At 55.6% G+C, this 17,510-nt stretch overlaps 3 protein-coding genes across 4 annotated transcripts; 1 reads left to right on the forward strand and 2 right to left on the reverse strand.

The window, feature by feature from the left end:
• Positions 1-2,480: 2,480 nt before the first annotated feature.
• LOC308671945 (suppressor of cytokine signaling 5-like) lies at positions 2,481-6,330 on the reverse strand. Of its 2 annotated transcripts, none has more exons than XM_081334450.1 (2): positions 6,192-6,330; positions 2,481-5,038 (listed from the first exon to the last, which is right to left on the reverse strand). In XM_081334450.1, the coding sequence occupies exons 1-2, from the start codon at positions 6,221-6,223 to the stop codon at positions 3,721-3,723; spliced, it is 1,350 nt and encodes a 449-aa protein (XP_081190576.1). In that variant the 5' UTR covers positions 6,224-6,330; the 3' UTR covers positions 2,481-3,720. The 2 variants fall into 2 exon arrangements, 1 of the variants encoding a protein (XP_081190576.1); XR_014027305.1 differs by lacking the exon at positions 6,192-6,330 and adding an exon at positions 5,147-5,752 and having other exon boundaries at positions 4,898-5,038.
• Positions 6,331-7,399: 1,069 nt separating this feature from the next.
• Positions 7,400-14,659, reverse strand: PAF1 (PAF1 homolog, Paf1/RNA polymerase II complex component). The gene is made up of 14 exons (XM_081334828.1): positions 14,563-14,659; positions 14,437-14,466; positions 14,244-14,336; positions 13,996-14,117; positions 12,528-12,594; positions 11,963-12,064; positions 11,563-11,668; positions 11,040-11,108; positions 10,844-10,947; positions 10,198-10,314; positions 9,571-9,699; positions 8,730-8,835; positions 8,520-8,607; positions 7,400-8,033 (listed from the first exon to the last, which is right to left on the reverse strand). The coding sequence occupies exons 1-14, from the start codon at positions 14,610-14,612 to the stop codon at positions 7,615-7,617; spliced, it is 1,602 nt and encodes a 533-aa protein (XP_081190954.1). The 5' UTR covers positions 14,613-14,659; the 3' UTR covers positions 7,400-7,614.
• A 109-nt stretch (positions 14,660-14,768) lies between these two features.
• MED29 (mediator complex subunit 29) lies at positions 14,769-17,306 on the forward strand. The gene is made up of 4 exons (XM_081334829.1): positions 14,769-15,127; positions 15,576-15,634; positions 15,724-15,808; positions 16,682-17,306. The coding sequence occupies exons 1-4, from the start codon at positions 14,897-14,899 to the stop codon at positions 16,907-16,909; spliced, it is 603 nt and encodes a 200-aa protein (XP_081190955.1). The 5' UTR covers positions 14,769-14,896; the 3' UTR covers positions 16,910-17,306.
• The last annotated feature ends 204 nt before the right edge of the window (positions 17,307-17,510 follow it).

Below are 17,510 nucleotides of genomic sequence, written 5' to 3' on the forward strand. Positions count from 1 at the left end.
TAAAAAAAAAAGTAGAGAGACAAGGTTCCTGTTTGAAATAGAAATGTTATTTTAGATACATTTTATTATGAATAACTTTTGTTATGACTATGGCTGGTAACCATGAATACGTTATTTAAAAAAAACACACACAAAATGTTTTACAAAAAAAAAAAGATCAAATTCTGACTTTAGATTGCTTTGTTGGACTCCTTTGCTGCTTTCCCCCTCTTTCTGGTTTTTTGCTTTGTAAAGGGCATATACAGAATTTAAGCATTAGTCCTTTTTTATTAACCTCTATGATAAAGCTGTGCTTATTTTGTATTATTTTTTTTAAGTGCTTGGTTTATTGGGGTTGGGGAGGGGGACTTGGCCCAGCTCGGTATCTCCGCTCGGTAGCCTTAATGGAAGAGGCGGTTGGAGAAATTCAGCGGGGGGGGGGGGTAAAGGTAAAGGTAAAGGTAAAGGTTCCCCCGCACATGCGTGCTAGTCGTTTCCGACTCTAGGGGCCGGTGCTCATCTCCGTTTCATAGCCGAAGAGCCAGCGCTTGTCCGAGGACGTCTCCGTGGTCATGTGGCCGGCATGACTAGACGCCAAAGGCGCACGGAATGCTGTTACCTTCCCACCGGAGTGGTCCCTATTTTTCTACTTGCATTTTTACATGCTTTCGAACTGCTAGGTGGGCAGAAGCTGGGACGAGTAACAGGCGCTCACTCTGCTACGCGGCACTCAGGATTCGACCCGCCAAACTGCCGACCTTCCGATCGACAAGTTCAGCGTCCTAACCCACTGAGCCACCGCGTCCCCTGGGGGGGGGGAGGGGGCTGTTAAAAGATTGCCTTGCTCTACCACTGGGCTCCCCAGGATGGTGGGCTCACTGAGATTAATCCAGTCATCGGGGTCTCATCCTCTGCAGTGAGCACCTAACCTGGGCTGGGAGGTATTTAAAGATGGTAGGCCTCACCACCGAGTCATTTCGGATTGGGGAATATCTGGGTGGTCTTCCTGTTGAAGAGCAGCTTCTTCGCACCGACAGCCTGGATTGGGGAATGTCAGGTGTGAAAGACCCACAGGTGAAGGTCCAGTTAAGCTGGTTTATTGCTAAGGGCCTGTGTGCAGGAATCTTCTGTCAGTAGCTGGCATCTCCTGGAGTTAGATATGGATCAAAAAAATTGAAGAGGGGGTGGACTTAGTTCACTTATGGCTATGTAGGGATGCCAGGCCAATACCTCTTTTAACTCCGCCCCCCAGGTTCTCCCTACAGCACTTAGTGCTTAGACTTATATACCGCTTCACAAGGCTTTAGAGCCCTCTCTAAGCAGTTTAGAGTCAGCCTATCACCCCCAAACAATCTGGGTCCTCATTTTACCAACTTTGGAAGGATGGAAGGCCGAGTCGACCTTGAGCAGGCCAGAATTGAACTGCTGGCAGTGGGCAGAATTAGCCTTCAATCCTGCACCACCTTAATGGCACCTTCGAGCACAGCGTTTCCCAAACTTGGCCATTGTCAGGCGTATGGACTTCAACTCCCAGAATACTTATCGGTGGACATGCTTGGTGGTGGAATTCTGGGAGCTAGAGTCCCTTAGAGTCCCTAAGTCTTGAAGCTGCTAAGCTTGGACACCTGCCGTCTATAGAGATTTGCCTTTTGAAGTTCCACTCCTGTGCTTGCCTTGGAGGTGCCCCAGGGTCAATGCCCACGCTCACGGGGTGGGGGCTGGTGGGTTTCCTCTGGAACAGTCGCTGAACGAACGGTCATAACTTGAGGATGTCCTGTATTACAAAAGCAGTGTCGCCAAACGAGCTTTCTGTCATTTTAGCCAATTGCCATTGGCGAGTTCATCAGTCGTCTTCTCTATAGGAATACTTGGGGAGATTTTTGAATACATTTTAGCACACGTGGCAATCGTCACTTCAATTTAAAGGCTCCCGTTGTGATGGGTAGTGAATTGGTGTACGTGAGTCAGCCCAATTTGGGGAAAATTTATCCCAGGTTTGGGAAGCACTGTTAGGCGGACATTTTTTATCTAACGGGCTGGCTCAGCAGCTGTAGGAAGCCAACCTTGGTTTGTTCTTAACACGGGCAACGATCTACCAGGACTTCCTTCTATGGCACCTTCATAGCAGCTGCCCGGGGGCATCGGTCCCTTGGCAACACAACACCTGCCCCCTCCCAGTCTTTTGGACCCCCTCTCCCCGCTCAGCCATACAGCCCCTCCTGACCAGGTCTCCGTTGGGGGGGGTTCCCCTTTCAAAAAGCAACGTCAGGCTCTCGAGCCCCCCTGTACTGGGAGCAGAGTTGCAGGCTGCTTGGACACCTTGTTCCCATCAGCCCTAGTTTTTCACAGCAGCGGAAGGATTGGGGGCCTTCCCCCCACTCCTTTTTGTGAAACCACCATGGCTGGGAAGGCTGGGCACGAGAAACAAGCTTTTCAGGGGCCGCTGGGTACTTGTTCAGCCCCCTTCCCAACATAAGAGGAAACTCCAGCACGACGCGCAGTGAACCAAGAAGGTTTTAATGATATACAACGGTGCAGAGCGACAGGTTGTGAAGGAAGTCCGGCAGCAGGAGACGTTCACAACCACACACCCAGGATCCCTCCCAAAGGATAATGCAGGTGAGGTTTCTGGATCTGCGGTGGCCGTGTTGTGTGACACTTGTGGCTCCCTCTGCTGCCCTGCAGCCAGCAGGATTTGGGGTGCTTTCGAGGTCTACCCAGAGCAGCAATCACCAGTAGTCCTCAACTTATGACCACAATTGCATCTAAAATTTCTGTTGCTAAGCGAGACAAGTGAATTTTGCCCCATTTTACGACTTGCCACAGCTGTTAAGTGAAGCACTGCAGTCGTTAAGTTAGTGGCACAGTTGTTAAGTGAATCCGGCTTCCCCCTTGGATTGTCAGAAGGTCACAAAAAGGTATCATGTGACCCAGGGACACTGCAACAGTCACAAATACAAGCCAGTTGCCAAGCGTCTGAATTTTGATCCTGTGGCCACGGGAGTGCTGCAACAATTATAAGTGTGAAAAACGGTCATAAGTCACTTTTTTCAGTGCTTCAAACGGTCACTAAGTGAACTGGTAAGTCGAGGACTACCTGTACAACCTGGAGGAGTGGAAGAAGCACAAAGAAATGTGGGATTGTGCCGGAGGCGGAACCCAACAAGGGGCACCAGCTCCTCTTCCCACCTGACGCTTGTGCTCAAACGCCTGGCTTGGAACAGCCCTGGACCCCCAAATGTTGTGCTTTTTCTCAGGAAGTGGAGGCAGCCGCCGAGCCCCTCAGCAAGAGCCCACCAGTTGGGGCGAACCTCCCGTCTAGCGGGGGAGGGGCTCCCTCCAGCCTTTGATGCTACTTTGACTTCTGAATTCCGGTTAACTGGAAGTCCTCATTTTTCGCTCTGGCTTGCAAAGCTTTTGGGCCTCCTCCACAGCCCGAAGTCTCTACTACACTGGATTTTGCACCCAAACTGAAAAAGGCCTCTGCAAACACCCTTGTGCTCACAACCCTGGGAAGGCCTGGAGGGAGATGGGCCCGCTCTCTCTGCCCAAATGCTGCCCAGGTGTGCCAGGCTGCCATGCTCAGAGCCAGCATGCTGGCTAGGCGTACCAGCAAATGGCGCCCATCCCTTCTGGAGAATGCCACCTAAGAGAAGATGGGGTAAGAATAATAATTGTCATAAAGGAAAAGCAGGTAGAGTTGGCAGGCTGATTGGTGGTTGGCGGTCCTCAAAGAACGGATCAGGTGTCCAGGCGCCGCACCCTGACCCTCTGCTTGTAGTGGTACTCTTTCAGGTACTCCTTCAGCGCCCGGGGCAGCGGAAGGTGCCCAATGCCGTCGTAGGAGGTGCAGCAGGTCACCACGGCCCGGCAGAGGTGCTGCAGGCCGAAGGGGAAGGTGCGGTGGACGGGGACGGAGAGCAGTGGCTCGAAGAACATGCAGACGCTGGGGTCCTTGTAGTGCTCCAGGAGGCCGCTCACGGTGGGTGCGTGAAAGACGCTGGGGTCGTGGACGTCGAAGCTGAAGTTGTGGTTCCACTGCTCAATGCGGGCGTGGAGAGAGCGGCCGTAGCGCCGGAAACTCACGGAGAAGAGGTAGTCTTCTTGGGCCGAGTCCCGCAGGAGGAAGGTGCCCTCCGGCTTGCCCTCCAGCAGGGACTCAGCTTCGTAGCGGTCCATCACACCCCAGTAACAGGAGAGTTGTGTCAGCTGCAGCAGGTCGGGCACCAGGCAGTGGATGTAGTCGATCTGGGTGTGCACCCGCAGGCCATCTCGAACCTCCGGCAGCCCAGCCAAAGCCGACTCCAGTTCTTCCTCCTCCTCCTCCTCCTCTTCCTCTTCATCCTGCTCATCGGTGGCGGTCAGCACGGTCCAGCCAGGTCCAGCCAGCTCAGTCATGCCGTGGGCGAGCTTTGGCCCCAGTTTGTAGAGAGGGTTGATCTGCGCCGTCACCTCAAAGGTGTGGATCAAGGCATCCGGTGGCGGATCCACGCCCTGCTCGATGCTGATGCGGCGGCGTTCCCTCAGGCGGTCATCTTCGTCCTCGGGGGGCAGGGCGACCAGACCCTCGTGCTCGGAGACGGGCACCGTGTGCTGCTTGATCAGCTTCCACGTGCGGGCCAGCTCCGAGCCAGGGGGGAAGGGGCAGGTGTCCAGCATCAGTTCCCGGAGGTGAATTTTGCGCTGGGAAGAGAGGTCCGGTGAGCGCGGCAAGCTCTTGATGGGGAAGCACTGTCCCACGGCGGCTTGCAGCTTCTGCCGCAAGGAATGGCCCAGCCCCTTGGCGGGCTTGGGGTCTGCCCGCCGTGGGCCCTCCGTGGCTGGTTCCACTTTGGAAAGTCTCTCCGAGGCGTGGCTGGGTCTGGCCTTCCCACGCCCAGCCCTACAGCTGCTTGTGCCGCCATCCGGCTTCACTTTAGGCCGAGCCCCCGCTGTCTTGTGACATGGCCCCCCGGGCAGGGGGCACGCTGGAGGGCTGGTGCTCCCCCCGGGCACTTGATGCGATGGCTGCTGCTCTTCAGGGGACGGGGCAGACCGACAGGGCCGTGACGATGCTGACCTGGGGAAGAAAAGAGCAGAGCGTCAGTAGCTGCCTGTCTGCCCCAAAGCCCAACAAGAGCAAATCACAAATCCACCAAGACGGAATTACAGGTAGTCCTTGACTTACGACAGTTCATTTAGTGACCGTTCAAAATTATGACAGCACTGAAAAAAGTGACTTATTTCCGTTTTTCACACTCATGACTCTTGCAGCATCCCCACGGTCATGTGATCAAAATTTGGAAACTTGACAACTGACTCATGACAGTCGCTGTGTCCTGGGGTCACGTGATACCCTTCTGTGGCCTTCTGACAAGCAGTCAAGGGGGAAGCCGGACAGCTGTGGTAAGAAAAGTGGTAAAATGGGGCCAAACTCACTTAACAACTGCCTCACTTAGCGGCATAAGAGTTGGGCTCAATTGCGATCCTCGGTCGAAAACTACCCATAAATGGGTACCATTGGTGTAAGCCCGTTTCTGAACCTCAGCAACTTGAAGCTGGGTGGGCTTCAACTCCCAGAAATCCCGGGCCGGCAAAGCCCCCCACCATCCACCACCCCAAAATCCTAAGGAGGGTTGTGGAAGTTTCCGGTGCCAAAACCTCCCAAGGAGGCAAGTCGCACCTTTCCCGACGGGCCCATTTTAGGAAGAGCTGGCCGGACTCGTTTGCCAGAAAAGGTGCGCCGGGGCCTCTGGGAGGCTTTGGCACCCGAGCTTCGCACCGCCCTCCTCCTCCCCCCACAACCTCCGCAACCACAAGGGGCTCCTTGTGCCACGTTAAGCCGGCTCGGGCTCCCGCCCGCCTCGCTCCCCCCCAGCCCGCCGGAGCGGGGAGGCTCAGAGGCCGCCCGGGTCGCTCCGCCAAGCCCGAGAGGGGCGGCTCTGCCACGGGGGCTGGCGGGAGGGGCACCGAGCCGGGCTCTCGGTGCCAAGCGCCCCCGCTCGCCCGCCCGCCCCGGTGGCGGCCCGATCCCCTCGCCGGCTCCCAGCGGCCTCGCCGAGCCCTGCTCGGCAGGCTGGAAGGGGAAGGCCGCCCCTCCCCGCCCCTGCCGAGCCCCCGCCGGGGAGCTTCCTCGGGGCTGGCCGGGGGGCTCCGGGCCCGCCCCGCCCTCCCCGGAGGAGCCCCGCCGGCCACAGGCGGCCCTCCCGAGAGCCCGTCCCGTCCCGCCGCACCCGCCGTCCATGCGCCCCGCCGCCCGCGCCATCCGGAGGGCTGCGGCCGAGGCGGGCGCTTCCTGGGTGGCGGCGCGGAGAGGAAGCGCCGCCCGTCCGGCCGCAGAGCCGCCTCGCCTCGCCTCGCCTCGCCCCGCGCAGCGCAGCGCCGGAGCCGGAAGGAGGGAGGGAGGGAGGGAGGGAGAGACGCGGAGGAGGAGCCGGGTGGAAGAGCCGAGGGACCCGTTTCTTTTGGGAAGCCCGTAAAGCTCAGCAAGGTGGAAGGAGGGAGCCCATCTCCCTTGGGAGACCCATCATTCTGGGCAAGACTTGAAAGAGCCCTGCTTCAGAGACCCATAATGCTGAGCAAGGAGCACCACCAACGGGGAGGCAGCAGCCGTGTGGTGCCCGAGAGCCGGCAGGGACCCCAGGAACCCCTCCCCCATGGGCCAAGCCCTTCGGTGGGCGCACGGAGCCTCTGCTGGGCACAGCCGCAGCCCACCCCCTCCTTGGACGCCAGCACAGCCACCTCGCTTCTCCCACCCACTCAAAATCCCGCCCCCAACCACCAGTTTGCTTCGCCCCCCACGATCCCCACGTACGTCCCTTCCCCTCCCGGAGGACTTCTGGTCTCCTAGCAGCAGCCCAGGGGCTCCGGATGCCTCCCAAACCCCAAATTGCCCCGTTGCTGAGCAAGGGACCCCCCCCCAACCAAGACCCCTTGGCACAGGGGCTGCAGGCCCCAGGCGAGAGGCTGCCCTCGGGGCTGCGGACACGGGTCTTTCTGGGCGAGGCACTTTCTGCGCCTCACAATCTCCTCCAGGGACCTCGTCTAGAGCATCCGTGTAGATTGGAGGGCCACAGCTGCATAGAGAAACCCGCCCTCTCTCACCTTCGTGCCCAAACCCTGCCCTGAAATCCCAAATCCCTCCCCTGGCACAAGTGGCACCGCTTCCTGGCATTTATCCCTAAATGCCACTGAAGAGGCTACCTTGCCAGGTAACGCAACGTTCAGGAAACGGCCCTCAGGCTCGGAGAACGAACCTTCACCCTCTTCCTGGCCTTTCTATGGCTGCCATCTGTCTGCCAGGCCTCTTTGTGACATAAAAATGCATCCGACCTTGGGCGCTCCCAATTTACACAAAGCAAACGGGGACGCTGCTGTCGGAACAGCTCCCTGACTGAAAAGCCAGTGGATTGAGAGAGGGAAAAGGGATCGAAACAGAAGATCAAGAAAGGGGGAAAAAACATATTTATTGCAACAGAAAGGGGATGCCTGTGCTTATATACAGCAGGGAATAGCCAGGGCTGAAGCCCACACAGCCCAGCCCACACAGCCCACCGGTGGCAGAGCTGGCAAAGGTCCCTCTGGACCCCTGAAGGGGCCTCTCCCAGCAGTTCCAGTCACACACACACATCCCTCCCGAAGGGCCTCCATGGCTGCTCAGTCACTGTCACTGCTGTCACTGCTCGACTCCGAAGGAGCGTCGCTGGCGCTGGCCTCGCCTTCCTCCTCGTCCTCATGGTTAGAGCGGTCGCTGCCACTGAAAAAGGGGCTGCGGTTGCCCCGGTGCTGCTGCTGCCGGCTGCTCCCCCGGTCTCCATCCTCCTCTTCTTCTTCCTCGCTGCCACTCTCCTCGTCTGCCTCTGGCCGGCCGCCCTCCAGCTCAGAGTCTTCCTCGTCATCGTCACTGCCGAAAATCTCCTCTTTGTCTCGTGCTGCCCGCTCGTCCTCCTCGCTCTCCTCGGCCGCGGCGCCCTCGCCCTCACTGGGCGAGCGGCCTTCCTCCTCCTCTTCCTCCTCCTCCTCCTCGGCTTCACTGGCCTCCTTCTCGCTTTCACTGCCTTTCTCCGGCTCCTCGTCTGGAGTGGGGGAGACAGCAGAGGGGAAGGGGGGACGGTGGGTTAAACACGGAAGAAGCCTCCCTCTCTGGTGGGGAGGGGGGGTGGGCAGTTAATTTCCTCCAGGGGGCACCTGAGAAACTGGGGTGGTTAGTTACGTTAAGGCTTGGTCTCCCTGGAGCCGGGCCCAAAAGCTGATGTCGGGTACAGATTCTTAGAATTCTTCGCTAAGGAAGGCAAAGGTGTCAGCTTTGGCGGACCCCAGTAAAACACACAGGAAAATCCCACTGCCAATCATTAAACCAGGTTAGGGCTGTGAAGGCGTGTACACATGCACATATGTAAATTCAACAGAAATAGCAGTTGCCTTCAAAAGAAAATTGTAGTTGCGCCTGGTGTGCACTTATTTACATCTGATTTCTAACTTGCGACTGAGCTGACGCCAGCCAAAGGGGGCCCAGGCCTGCTCTATGGGGCAGGCTGGGCTCTGGGAGAAAGACCCCTTACCTGAGCCTTGCGCTTCTTTGCCTAAGTCCATCTCCTCCTCCTCCTCCTCTTCGGGTTCGTGGTTCTCCAGTTGCGCTTTGCGGGCTTCCTGCGAGGAGGGATGTGAAGGTGCCCGAGTGAGACCCCCACCACGAGACCCCCTCCCTCCCTCTGCCATGGGGAGGAGCCCAGCCGTGGGTTCCCTCTGCCTGCCAGGATGCCCAGCCCTACCTGGGCCTCCAGCTCCTTCTCGTTCATGTCCCTGTGCTTCACCACCAGCACCGCATTGGTGCCGGACTGCACCCCGGCCTTGGCTCGCCGCTTGCTGAGCCGCACTCTGCCGGGGAGAAACAGGTCAGAAAGGGGCCTGGACCCCTGGCCCTTGCCAGCATCTCAGTTCCCCCCTGCCCCTTTTAGCTGAGGACCCACAGCTTTGCTGGCTGAGAAAGTCCACAAGTCTTAAAGTTGCCAAGGTTGAGCACCCCTGCTTTAGAGCATCCCCAATCTTCCCTTAGTGGGGAAAAGCCGCGAAGAAGAAAGGTGGCACTTTTTGAGCACAGTATGGGCAGTCCTCCGCTTGAAGCAGTCCATTCAGTGACCGTCTGAAATTATGACAGCACTGAACAAAGTGACTTAAGGCTGACTTCCACCCTTACAACCGTGGCAGCGCCCCTGGGGTCACGTGGTCAGAATTCACACGCCTGGCAACCCGCTCATATTTATGACAGTCGCAGTGTCCGGGGGTCACGTGACCCCCTTTTGTGGGATCAAAGCAAAGTCGACGGGGAAGCAGGACTCACTTAACAACAGCTGAAGTGATTCACTTAACAACTGTGGCTAGAAACGTCGTAAAATCGGACAAATTCACTTAATAACTGTCTCCCTCGGCAATAGAAATTTTGGGCTCCATTGTGGTCGTAAGTCAAGGATCCCCTGTAGATGTTGAGCACTGGAAACTGGCTCATCAAACAATTGGCCCAGGGAGGTCTCACCACACCGCCTCGTCTGCCAAGTCCCCCGCAGCCCCCCCCTCGGTGCCCCTGCCTTGCCCCAAACGCCCTCCCCCCCTCACCTGGTCTCCAGTTCGTTGTAATAGACGCCATCGCCTTCACGGAAGATGAAGAAATAGTTCTCTTCGTAACCCTTGCTGGCTTTGTTCTTCACATTCCAGTTGTACTCCCTGGCAATTTTATACTCGTATCTAACGGGGGGGAGATATGAAAGGAGGAGGAGTTTCACCTCTGCTTGTGGGCAAAGCCAACTGGGAAAAACCAACTCCTTCCCAGACTTTTTCTAAAATTGGATTGATTTTCTTGCTTACCCAAATCCCATCGGTGGGCTAGAGCTATTTTGCCACAGCAAACGAAGGTAAGAAGAGGCACGTACAAAATTCAAGAGCAAAATTAAGCAGTCCGTGCAACTTAACATTTCTATCCCCCGTCTGTGAAGTGAAGGGCTCAAGAAAAAAGATGTCATTTTAATCCATGACTCTGAAAGGCCAAATTCAGACTAAGCCGGTTGGAAAATGTAAGCTAAGCTGCCTGCGGCTGGCTGACCCACGTTTTCACCTATGGGAAGCAAAACTAGAACCCTTATTCCAACCGTGATGCCCCTTTGAGCTTCCTTCCAGGTTGAGTTTAGCCTTGTTTGCATTCCTACTTCCTCTAGACGACCATGCTTGGCTTCTGCGCTCACGTACACGTCCTCGGGTGTGTAATCCATCTCCTCCTCTTGATCCCGTTTGCGTTTCCGCATCGTGTCGTCCACGGGAAGGAAGTAGGCCACAAACTGGTTGCCCTCTTCATCCATCATGCCCCTGGAGGTGGAGGGAAAGAGGCACATCAGCCCCCTGCTGCTTTGGACAGAACAGCCCCGGGGCCAAGCAAAATTTTCACTGGCACCTCCATAGAAAAGGAGAAGGGTGAAGATTATAAGAGAGAAATAGTTCTTTCTGCTTGAGGTCTTAAAAGAGCTGGGCAGGGATCCATGATGGTCCAAAAAAGCCCATATTTGAAGAAGTGTCAAAGGTCAAGACACAAGGAGAGCCAGTTTGGTCTAGTGGTTAAGGCACCGGGCTAGAAAGTGGGAGATGGTGAGTTCTAGTCCCAGCTAAGGCATGAAAGACGGCTGGGTGGCTTTGGGCCAGTTGCACTCTCTCAGCTTAACCCAACTCATAGGGTTGTTGTGGGAAAACTAGAGGGAGGAGGATGTGTTGGATATGTTCACTGCCTTGACTTATTTGTAAAAATAATAAATGCGGGATAGAAAAAACAAGCAAACACCCTCAGCCAGGAAACTGAGGCTGGCCTCCCCCTCCCTACTTTACATATGAACCGTGCTCTCACCTAATCATAGCTTGTGACATCATCTCCAGAGCTGCTGCCCCGCTGGTGTCCTTGGGCGCTGGATCGGAGTCAAAAATGACCTGAGCACAGGGGTTGATCCACATCTGGCAGGGAGGAGAGAGAGAGAATGAGAAAAGCAGCTCAGAGCCCAGCAAGTCCTGCCGGCTCTTCCTGGGGCCACCTTGCTTTCCCTTACCTTAAAGTCAGGAAAGACCGGCATGACTTCCATTGGAGTAACGCGAGGCTTGCTGTAGTGCTGAGAAATCTGGGGGGGGGAGGGAGAAGCAGAGTTTCCCATTAGGAGACACCCAAGAAAGAGGGAACATAACCACACTCGCTAGGCCTGAAAGCTGTAGCTCAATGTAGGCTCTGCAAAGCACTCTTTGCCCCCCCCCCAAAAAAAATCAGAGTGCATTTAAACCACCAATACAAAGATGATAAAAATGGCTCCAGCAAGCTTCTACAGCTGGGATGTCTAACCTTGGCAACTTTAAGACTTGTGGACTTCAACTCCCAGAATTCCCCAGCCAACAGAGTTGAAGTCCACAGGTCATAAAGTTGCCAAGGTTGGACACTCCGGTTCTACAGGACTAGAAGACCTCCGAGGTCCCTTCTCTCTTTCTGCACGGGTTGCCTCTCTAAAAAGGCACAACAATGAGAGGAAAGGAGATTTTCTTCTTTTTGTGGGGGGGGGGGAGAAGAAGAGGAAGGGCACTCACTGACTTCTGAGCATCCTCAAAGGTCTTCTCAATGGCTGCGATCTGGCTGTCTCGGTCCTTGTAAATCTCCTCCTCGGTGAACTGCTGTTTGACAGACACACCAATCCTAAAGCGAACGAGGTGGGGGAGAGCTCGGGAAGGGCGTCTCAGCCAGGGGACAAAGAGCCTGGCTCCCTTGTGTTGGACTTACACTTACACTTACATACATTCGGCACTGATGACAAAAAAAAATTGTGTACAAAAAGAGAGAAGAAAGTGACCCCAATACCAAGCAGATTTAACACATAGAAAGGGAGACTGTTACTTTCGAGCTGAGCCAAACCTCTTTGCTAGGGTAAAGCTGGACAGGAAAATAATTGCCGAATGATTGCTAAACACCTCAAGTGAGGTTGCTACTCACTTAACCTCCGGCTTCTCATTGGAGACTCCGTAACGGTTGAACTCGGTGGAGATGTATTCGGTCTTCCGCATCCATGGCACAACTTTGGCGTGCTGCTGTGATCTGGAGGGGGAAAAAACCCCAGTCTGGCTGGAGCGGTTCTTCTCCAGAGCTGCCTTCCCCAAGGCCATCTGGTTAAGCTCCATCTGTCCCCAGCCAGCAGGGGCTTTAAGGAGGGTCTCGTGATGCAGGAATGCTAAATCCTCCCCACGCTGACTAGTATGACAAAAAAGACATTTGTGCCCTTATATGCATCTATAGCCAGAGTTGCTTTGGATAGCGAGATGGGTGGTGTATCAATTTAATAAGTAGGTATGCACGAGAGAGAGGGAATGGAGCAGCTGCCAGCATGGAGAGGCTGAGGAGAGTCATGTAGACTTAGAGGCAGATGTTCAGGTCCAGGCAGCTTAGGGACTCTCTCACAAAGGAGGAAATAACAAGCCACGCCATGAAGGACAACTGCAAGAAACTCTGAACAATCTGATGCTGGCCTAATTGGGCTGTGGTGTCCGAGGGATTACACTACCTCTTGGAACTGGTGGGTGCCTGGATCTCCTCCTCCAGCAGTTTCTCATCTGCAGTATCTAGAAGAACTAAAAGAAATCAAACATGGTCACAGGTTGATCACCTCCACCGAACGTGCTCGGAGAGGTAGAGATGCAGTACGGTCTCTGCATTCTCTAGCTAAACTCCTGGAATTCTGCTATGTTAGGTAACTGGAGATGTACACATTTTATTTCATTTGCATTTACTTCAGGTAGTCTTCACCTAACGACAGTGATTGGGACCAGAACTTCCCTCACTAAGCAATGTAAAGCACCACAAACTCAGTGGAGAAGCCGGTGGGAAGTTGCAAATCCCAGGTGGTTCACAAACAGGTAGGCAGGTAAGTAGCTGCTGCCACCATTTTAAGTAGGGCGTGGGGCGTGGGCAGCAGCTACTGCCCACGCCCTACGCACAGTTACTCATGCGCTTGTGACCTCCCGTTTGGACTACTGTAACGCTCTCTACATGGGGCTGCCCTTGAAGACCACTCGGAAGCTTCAACTGGTGCAGAATGCGGCCGCGCGAGTTGTAATGGGGGTTTCCCGATACTCCCATGTAACACCTCTACTCCGCGAGCTGCATTGGCTTCCGGTTGCCCTCCGGGTGAAATTCAAGGTGCTGGTTATTACCTATAAAGCCCTACATGGCCTGGGTCCGGGGTATTTGAGGGAACACCTGCTGCTGGCTTCAAACGCCCTTCGCCCAGTGCGCTCCCACAGGGAGGGTCTGCTCAGGGTTCCGCCGGTAAGAGATTGCCGGCGGGTGACACCCAGGGATAGGGCCTTCTCAGTGGGAGCGCCTGCCCTCTGGAACCAGCTGCCGGTGGAGCTGAGGACTGCCCCCGACCTCCGATCATTCCGCCGGGGCCTGAAGACCTGGCTCTTTGAGCTCTCGGGCCCAGGCTGAGGAGAAAATTATTTTAATTGGGGTTTTTAATAGCACAGGGTTGATTTAATATTTTTTAACTTGGCTTTTAACTTTTGTATGTTTGATTTTTAACTCCCTGTAAACCGCCCTGAGTCCTCAGGGAAAGGGCGGTATATAAATGCAATAAAATAAAATAAATAAATAAATAAATAAAGTGCAAGTCAGCTGCCAAGTGCCCAGACTGCAGTCATGTGACTACAGGGTTGGCATGACAGCTGGGACTTCAAGGACCAGTCATAAGTAGTACCGATCAGAGCATGTCCAAGAACTGATCTACTGCTGTTGGAACTTTGAACGTGTGATAAATGAGTGGTCAGTAAGCAAGGACTATCTATAAGAGATTTTAATGCACAGCATTATCCTCCTAGTTGTATTATCTTTTTATTTGTTTAGTGGGTACCAGAAATCTATAATGCAGGTTTTCCTCACACACAAAACAGGCACATCTCCCTAACCAGCATCCACCTGCAGACACATTATCAACCCTCCACTGTGACGGGTGTACAGAGAGTCCGTCTCACCGTTGGGGTCAATGCGATAAGTATCCGGGTTTATTAGATCTATGGTGACTCCCAAGTCAGGTTCGGTCAGCAGGTCGTGTTTGTGCTGCTTTTCGAGAGAGGTGGCCTTGTACTGTACAAACCTGGAAAGGGAAGGAAGCAAGAAAAACCTTAATGCAGGAAAAGGCCCAAGCAACTCTCCAAAGCCGAGTCTCAAACCTGCCTGCCCGAGAGAGAGCCGGGCCCCGCGGGGGGGGGGGGTGTCTCACCTGTTCTGGTCGAAGGGGTAGGTGATGAACTTGGGGTCGAAGGGGATGTCGGGGAGGCTGTTGCAGTACTTGACGCGGCACACCACCCCGGACCTGCGGGCCGAAGCACAAGGGCAGGGGTGACCGGGAGGCCGCCGCCGTCGCCTCTCGCGGGGCCGGAGCCCCCGGCGGGACGGGAGGGCGGGCGCCTTACCTCTCGGGCAGCGTCCGGTGCGAGTTGGGCCTGCGGGGAAGAAGAAGCGTACGGGCGGAGAGTTAACGGCCGCGGAGGAGGGAGACAGGCCGAGCCCACCCCGTCCCGGAGGCGCCCCCTCCCCACCTGTGGCCCGGCTCCTCCCGCTGCGCCTGGGTCTGGATCGTGGGCGCCATGGCAGCGGCTTTCCCGAGCTCCCGAGGGCGGAGCCGCCAGGCCTTTACTGCCGCGGGGAGCGCCGGGAAGGGTAGTCCGAGAGCTCGCCGGGGTCCTGCGCGGTAAGCGTGGCGGGACCGCAATTCCCAGAGGGCCACGCTCCGCGAAAGGCCTGCCGGGAAGCGTCGCTCTTGGGCTCGCGTCGGGGGAGCGCTCCCGCGGTGCGTGCCGGGAAGTTACGTCATCGCGCAGCGCTCCCGCGCGGGGCCCGCCGGGAAGAGTAGTCTCGCGGGAGCAGCCGAAGATGGCGGCGCCGTCTCAGCAGCAGGTCCCGCCGCCCCAGGCGCCCCCTCAGCCGCCGCTGATGGGCCCGGCGGGGCCCTCCGGGCCGGGGGGCCAGCAGGCCGCGGTGGGGGTGCCTCCTCTGGCCGCGGGCCCGGCAGCCTCCGGCATGCAGGTGGCCGCGCAGGCGCAGGACTTCGACCCGGTGCAGCGCTTCCGCCTCCTCCTGCCGCAGCTGAAGGAGAGCCTGCAGGTGAGCGGACTCCGGGGCCCATGGGGCGCAGCGGGTCCTTTCTTCCCCGTGGGAGCCCGGGAGCTGTAATCCACCCCTATTCATTTGGGGCTTCTGGGGAGTTGTAGTCCACCCCTTACTCCCTGGGGGCTTCTGGGAGTTGTAGTCCACTCCTTACTCCCTGGGGGCTTCTGGGTAACTCCCTGATTAAGGGATCGTTTTCCATTTGATGGCCTGGTGAGGATCCCTGCTATCCCTAGAGCGGCAGGGCAAGCCATTGCATGTGAACGGGGGGGGGGGGCAAAGACAGAGGGCGTCACCTAGTTGGGTCATGAAAGGTCTGCAAGAACTCCTCCAGGCTCAGGACGAAGCCCCCCTCGCTTCCACCGTGAGCTGCAGAGATTCTGCTCTTTGGGGGTCCCTGCTGGGAAGCCCACTTGATGCTCTCCTCCTCCCTCCCCCCTTTCAGAACCTGATGAAGGTGGCTGCGCAGAACTTCCTCCAGAACACCAGCATCGACAGCGGGCAGTGAGTTCCTCCCCCCTTCCCTGTCCCTCCCCCACCCGCCTTTCGTTCTGCCGAGAGAGGAAACTTTTCTTTCTTGCCCTTTTCCTCAGGAAAATCAGTGAAGTTCCAGTACAAAGAGTAGACAAAAACCTGGAGGAATTTTACGCCTTGTGCGATCAGCTCGAACTCTGTCTGGTAAGTCCAGCAGGAGGTGGGCCTCCCTTCTCGTTCACCAGCCACGCATTCCCACCTGATGAAGGGAACCTTGCTGGGGGGTTTTTTGCCCCTTTTCTCTTTTGTACGCCTTGTCTCTGGTGGGTGCAGCAGGGGATGGGCACCCAGGGAAGGAGCTGCCTCTCTGCACAAAAACAGGATTGGTGGGGGGGGACCTTGGAGGTCTTCTAGTGAAGCCCCACCCCCTGCTCAAGTAGGAAACGCTACACAGGTAGTCCTCGCCTTGCCACAGTTCATTTAGTGACTGTTCAAAGTTACAACAGCACTGAAAAAAGACATGGCCGTTTTTCACACTTAACAACCATTGCAGAATCCCCATGGTCACATGATCAAAATTCAGATGCTTGGCAACTGGCCTGTATTTATGAGGGGTTGCAGTGTCCTGGAGTCACGTGCCCCCTTTTGCGACCTTCTGACAAGCCAAGTCAATGGGGAAGCCAGATTATTCAGTTAACAACTGTGGTGAGAAAGGTCATAAAATTGGGCAAAATTCACCTAACAAACTGTTTAGCAACCTGTTTTGGGCTCAGTTGTGGTTGTAAGTCGAAGATTACCTGTACCATTTCAGACAAGTGACTGTCCAGTCTCTTCTTAAAAACTTCCAGTGATGGAGCACCCACAACTTCTGGTGGCAAGCTGTTCCACTGGTTAATTGTCCTCACTCTCAGGAAGCATCGTCTTGGTCTTCCTCCGGAAGGGACGGGCTGCTGTCTGCAGGCAGACACACACACACACACACACACACACACACACACACACACACCCTCCAGCCCCTCCGCAGGGTAGCATCCGATCTGCTCTGTTCTCACATGCCCCCTTTCTCCCCCTGCCCAGCGCCTGGCCTACGAGTGCCTTTCCCAGAGCTTCGACAGCACCAAGCACTCGCCCACCCTCGTGCCCACCGCCACCAAGCCCGACGCGGTCCAGGCAGAGAGCCTGCCCTACACCCAGTACCTCAGCATGATCAAGTCCCAGATCTCCTGTGCCAAGGACATCCACAACGCCCTGCTCGAGTGCTCCAACAAGATCACGGGCAAGATGCCTTCGCAGGGGACCTTGTGATCTGCGGGCTGTTCGTGCCATGCCTGGTTTCTGATCCCAGAAGGGCCAAACAGGCTGCAGGTGGCAGAGGCAGAATGGCGGTTCTCCGTCCTGCCTTCCATTCATCTCCATATTTATTCAGCCCTGTCTATGTGGCTCTTCCAGTTTCTGATGGCCTTTGCAGCAGTCACAAAAATTCAGCCACCCGCAGGCCACAGAACTCTGCCAGAGTTTAGCTGGCCAGTTTTTCCTATTTTTATTTTCACTTAGGAGGAAGCCTGGTGAGATTTCAGAACTGATTCTTTTTAAAAAGATCACTTATCCCAAAGGTGCATCAGGCAGATAGAGGAGGTGAAATATCTTTCTCCAACTAACTACCCAGAAGGTGGATCTGGCCACAAATACAATGTTTAGTGGACCTTGTTGTCAAGTGTGTATCTGTAAAAAGATGATTTCTGGGCTGATGAGGAAGCTTCTAGAAACATTTTTTTCTTTGCTCACTTTTCTGTTACACTTGATTGAAGACATTGCACTACAATAAAGTCTGCCTGATGAGTTTAGTTCAAAAAGGCACAGATGATGTTACTAGTTGGGTCACGAAATGTCTGCAGGGAAGCCACCA

This window comes from Vipera berus, assembly GCF_964194415.1.
Source record: "Vipera berus genome assembly, chromosome: 9".
NCBI lineage: Eukaryota > Metazoa > Chordata > Lepidosauria > Squamata > Viperidae > Vipera > Vipera berus.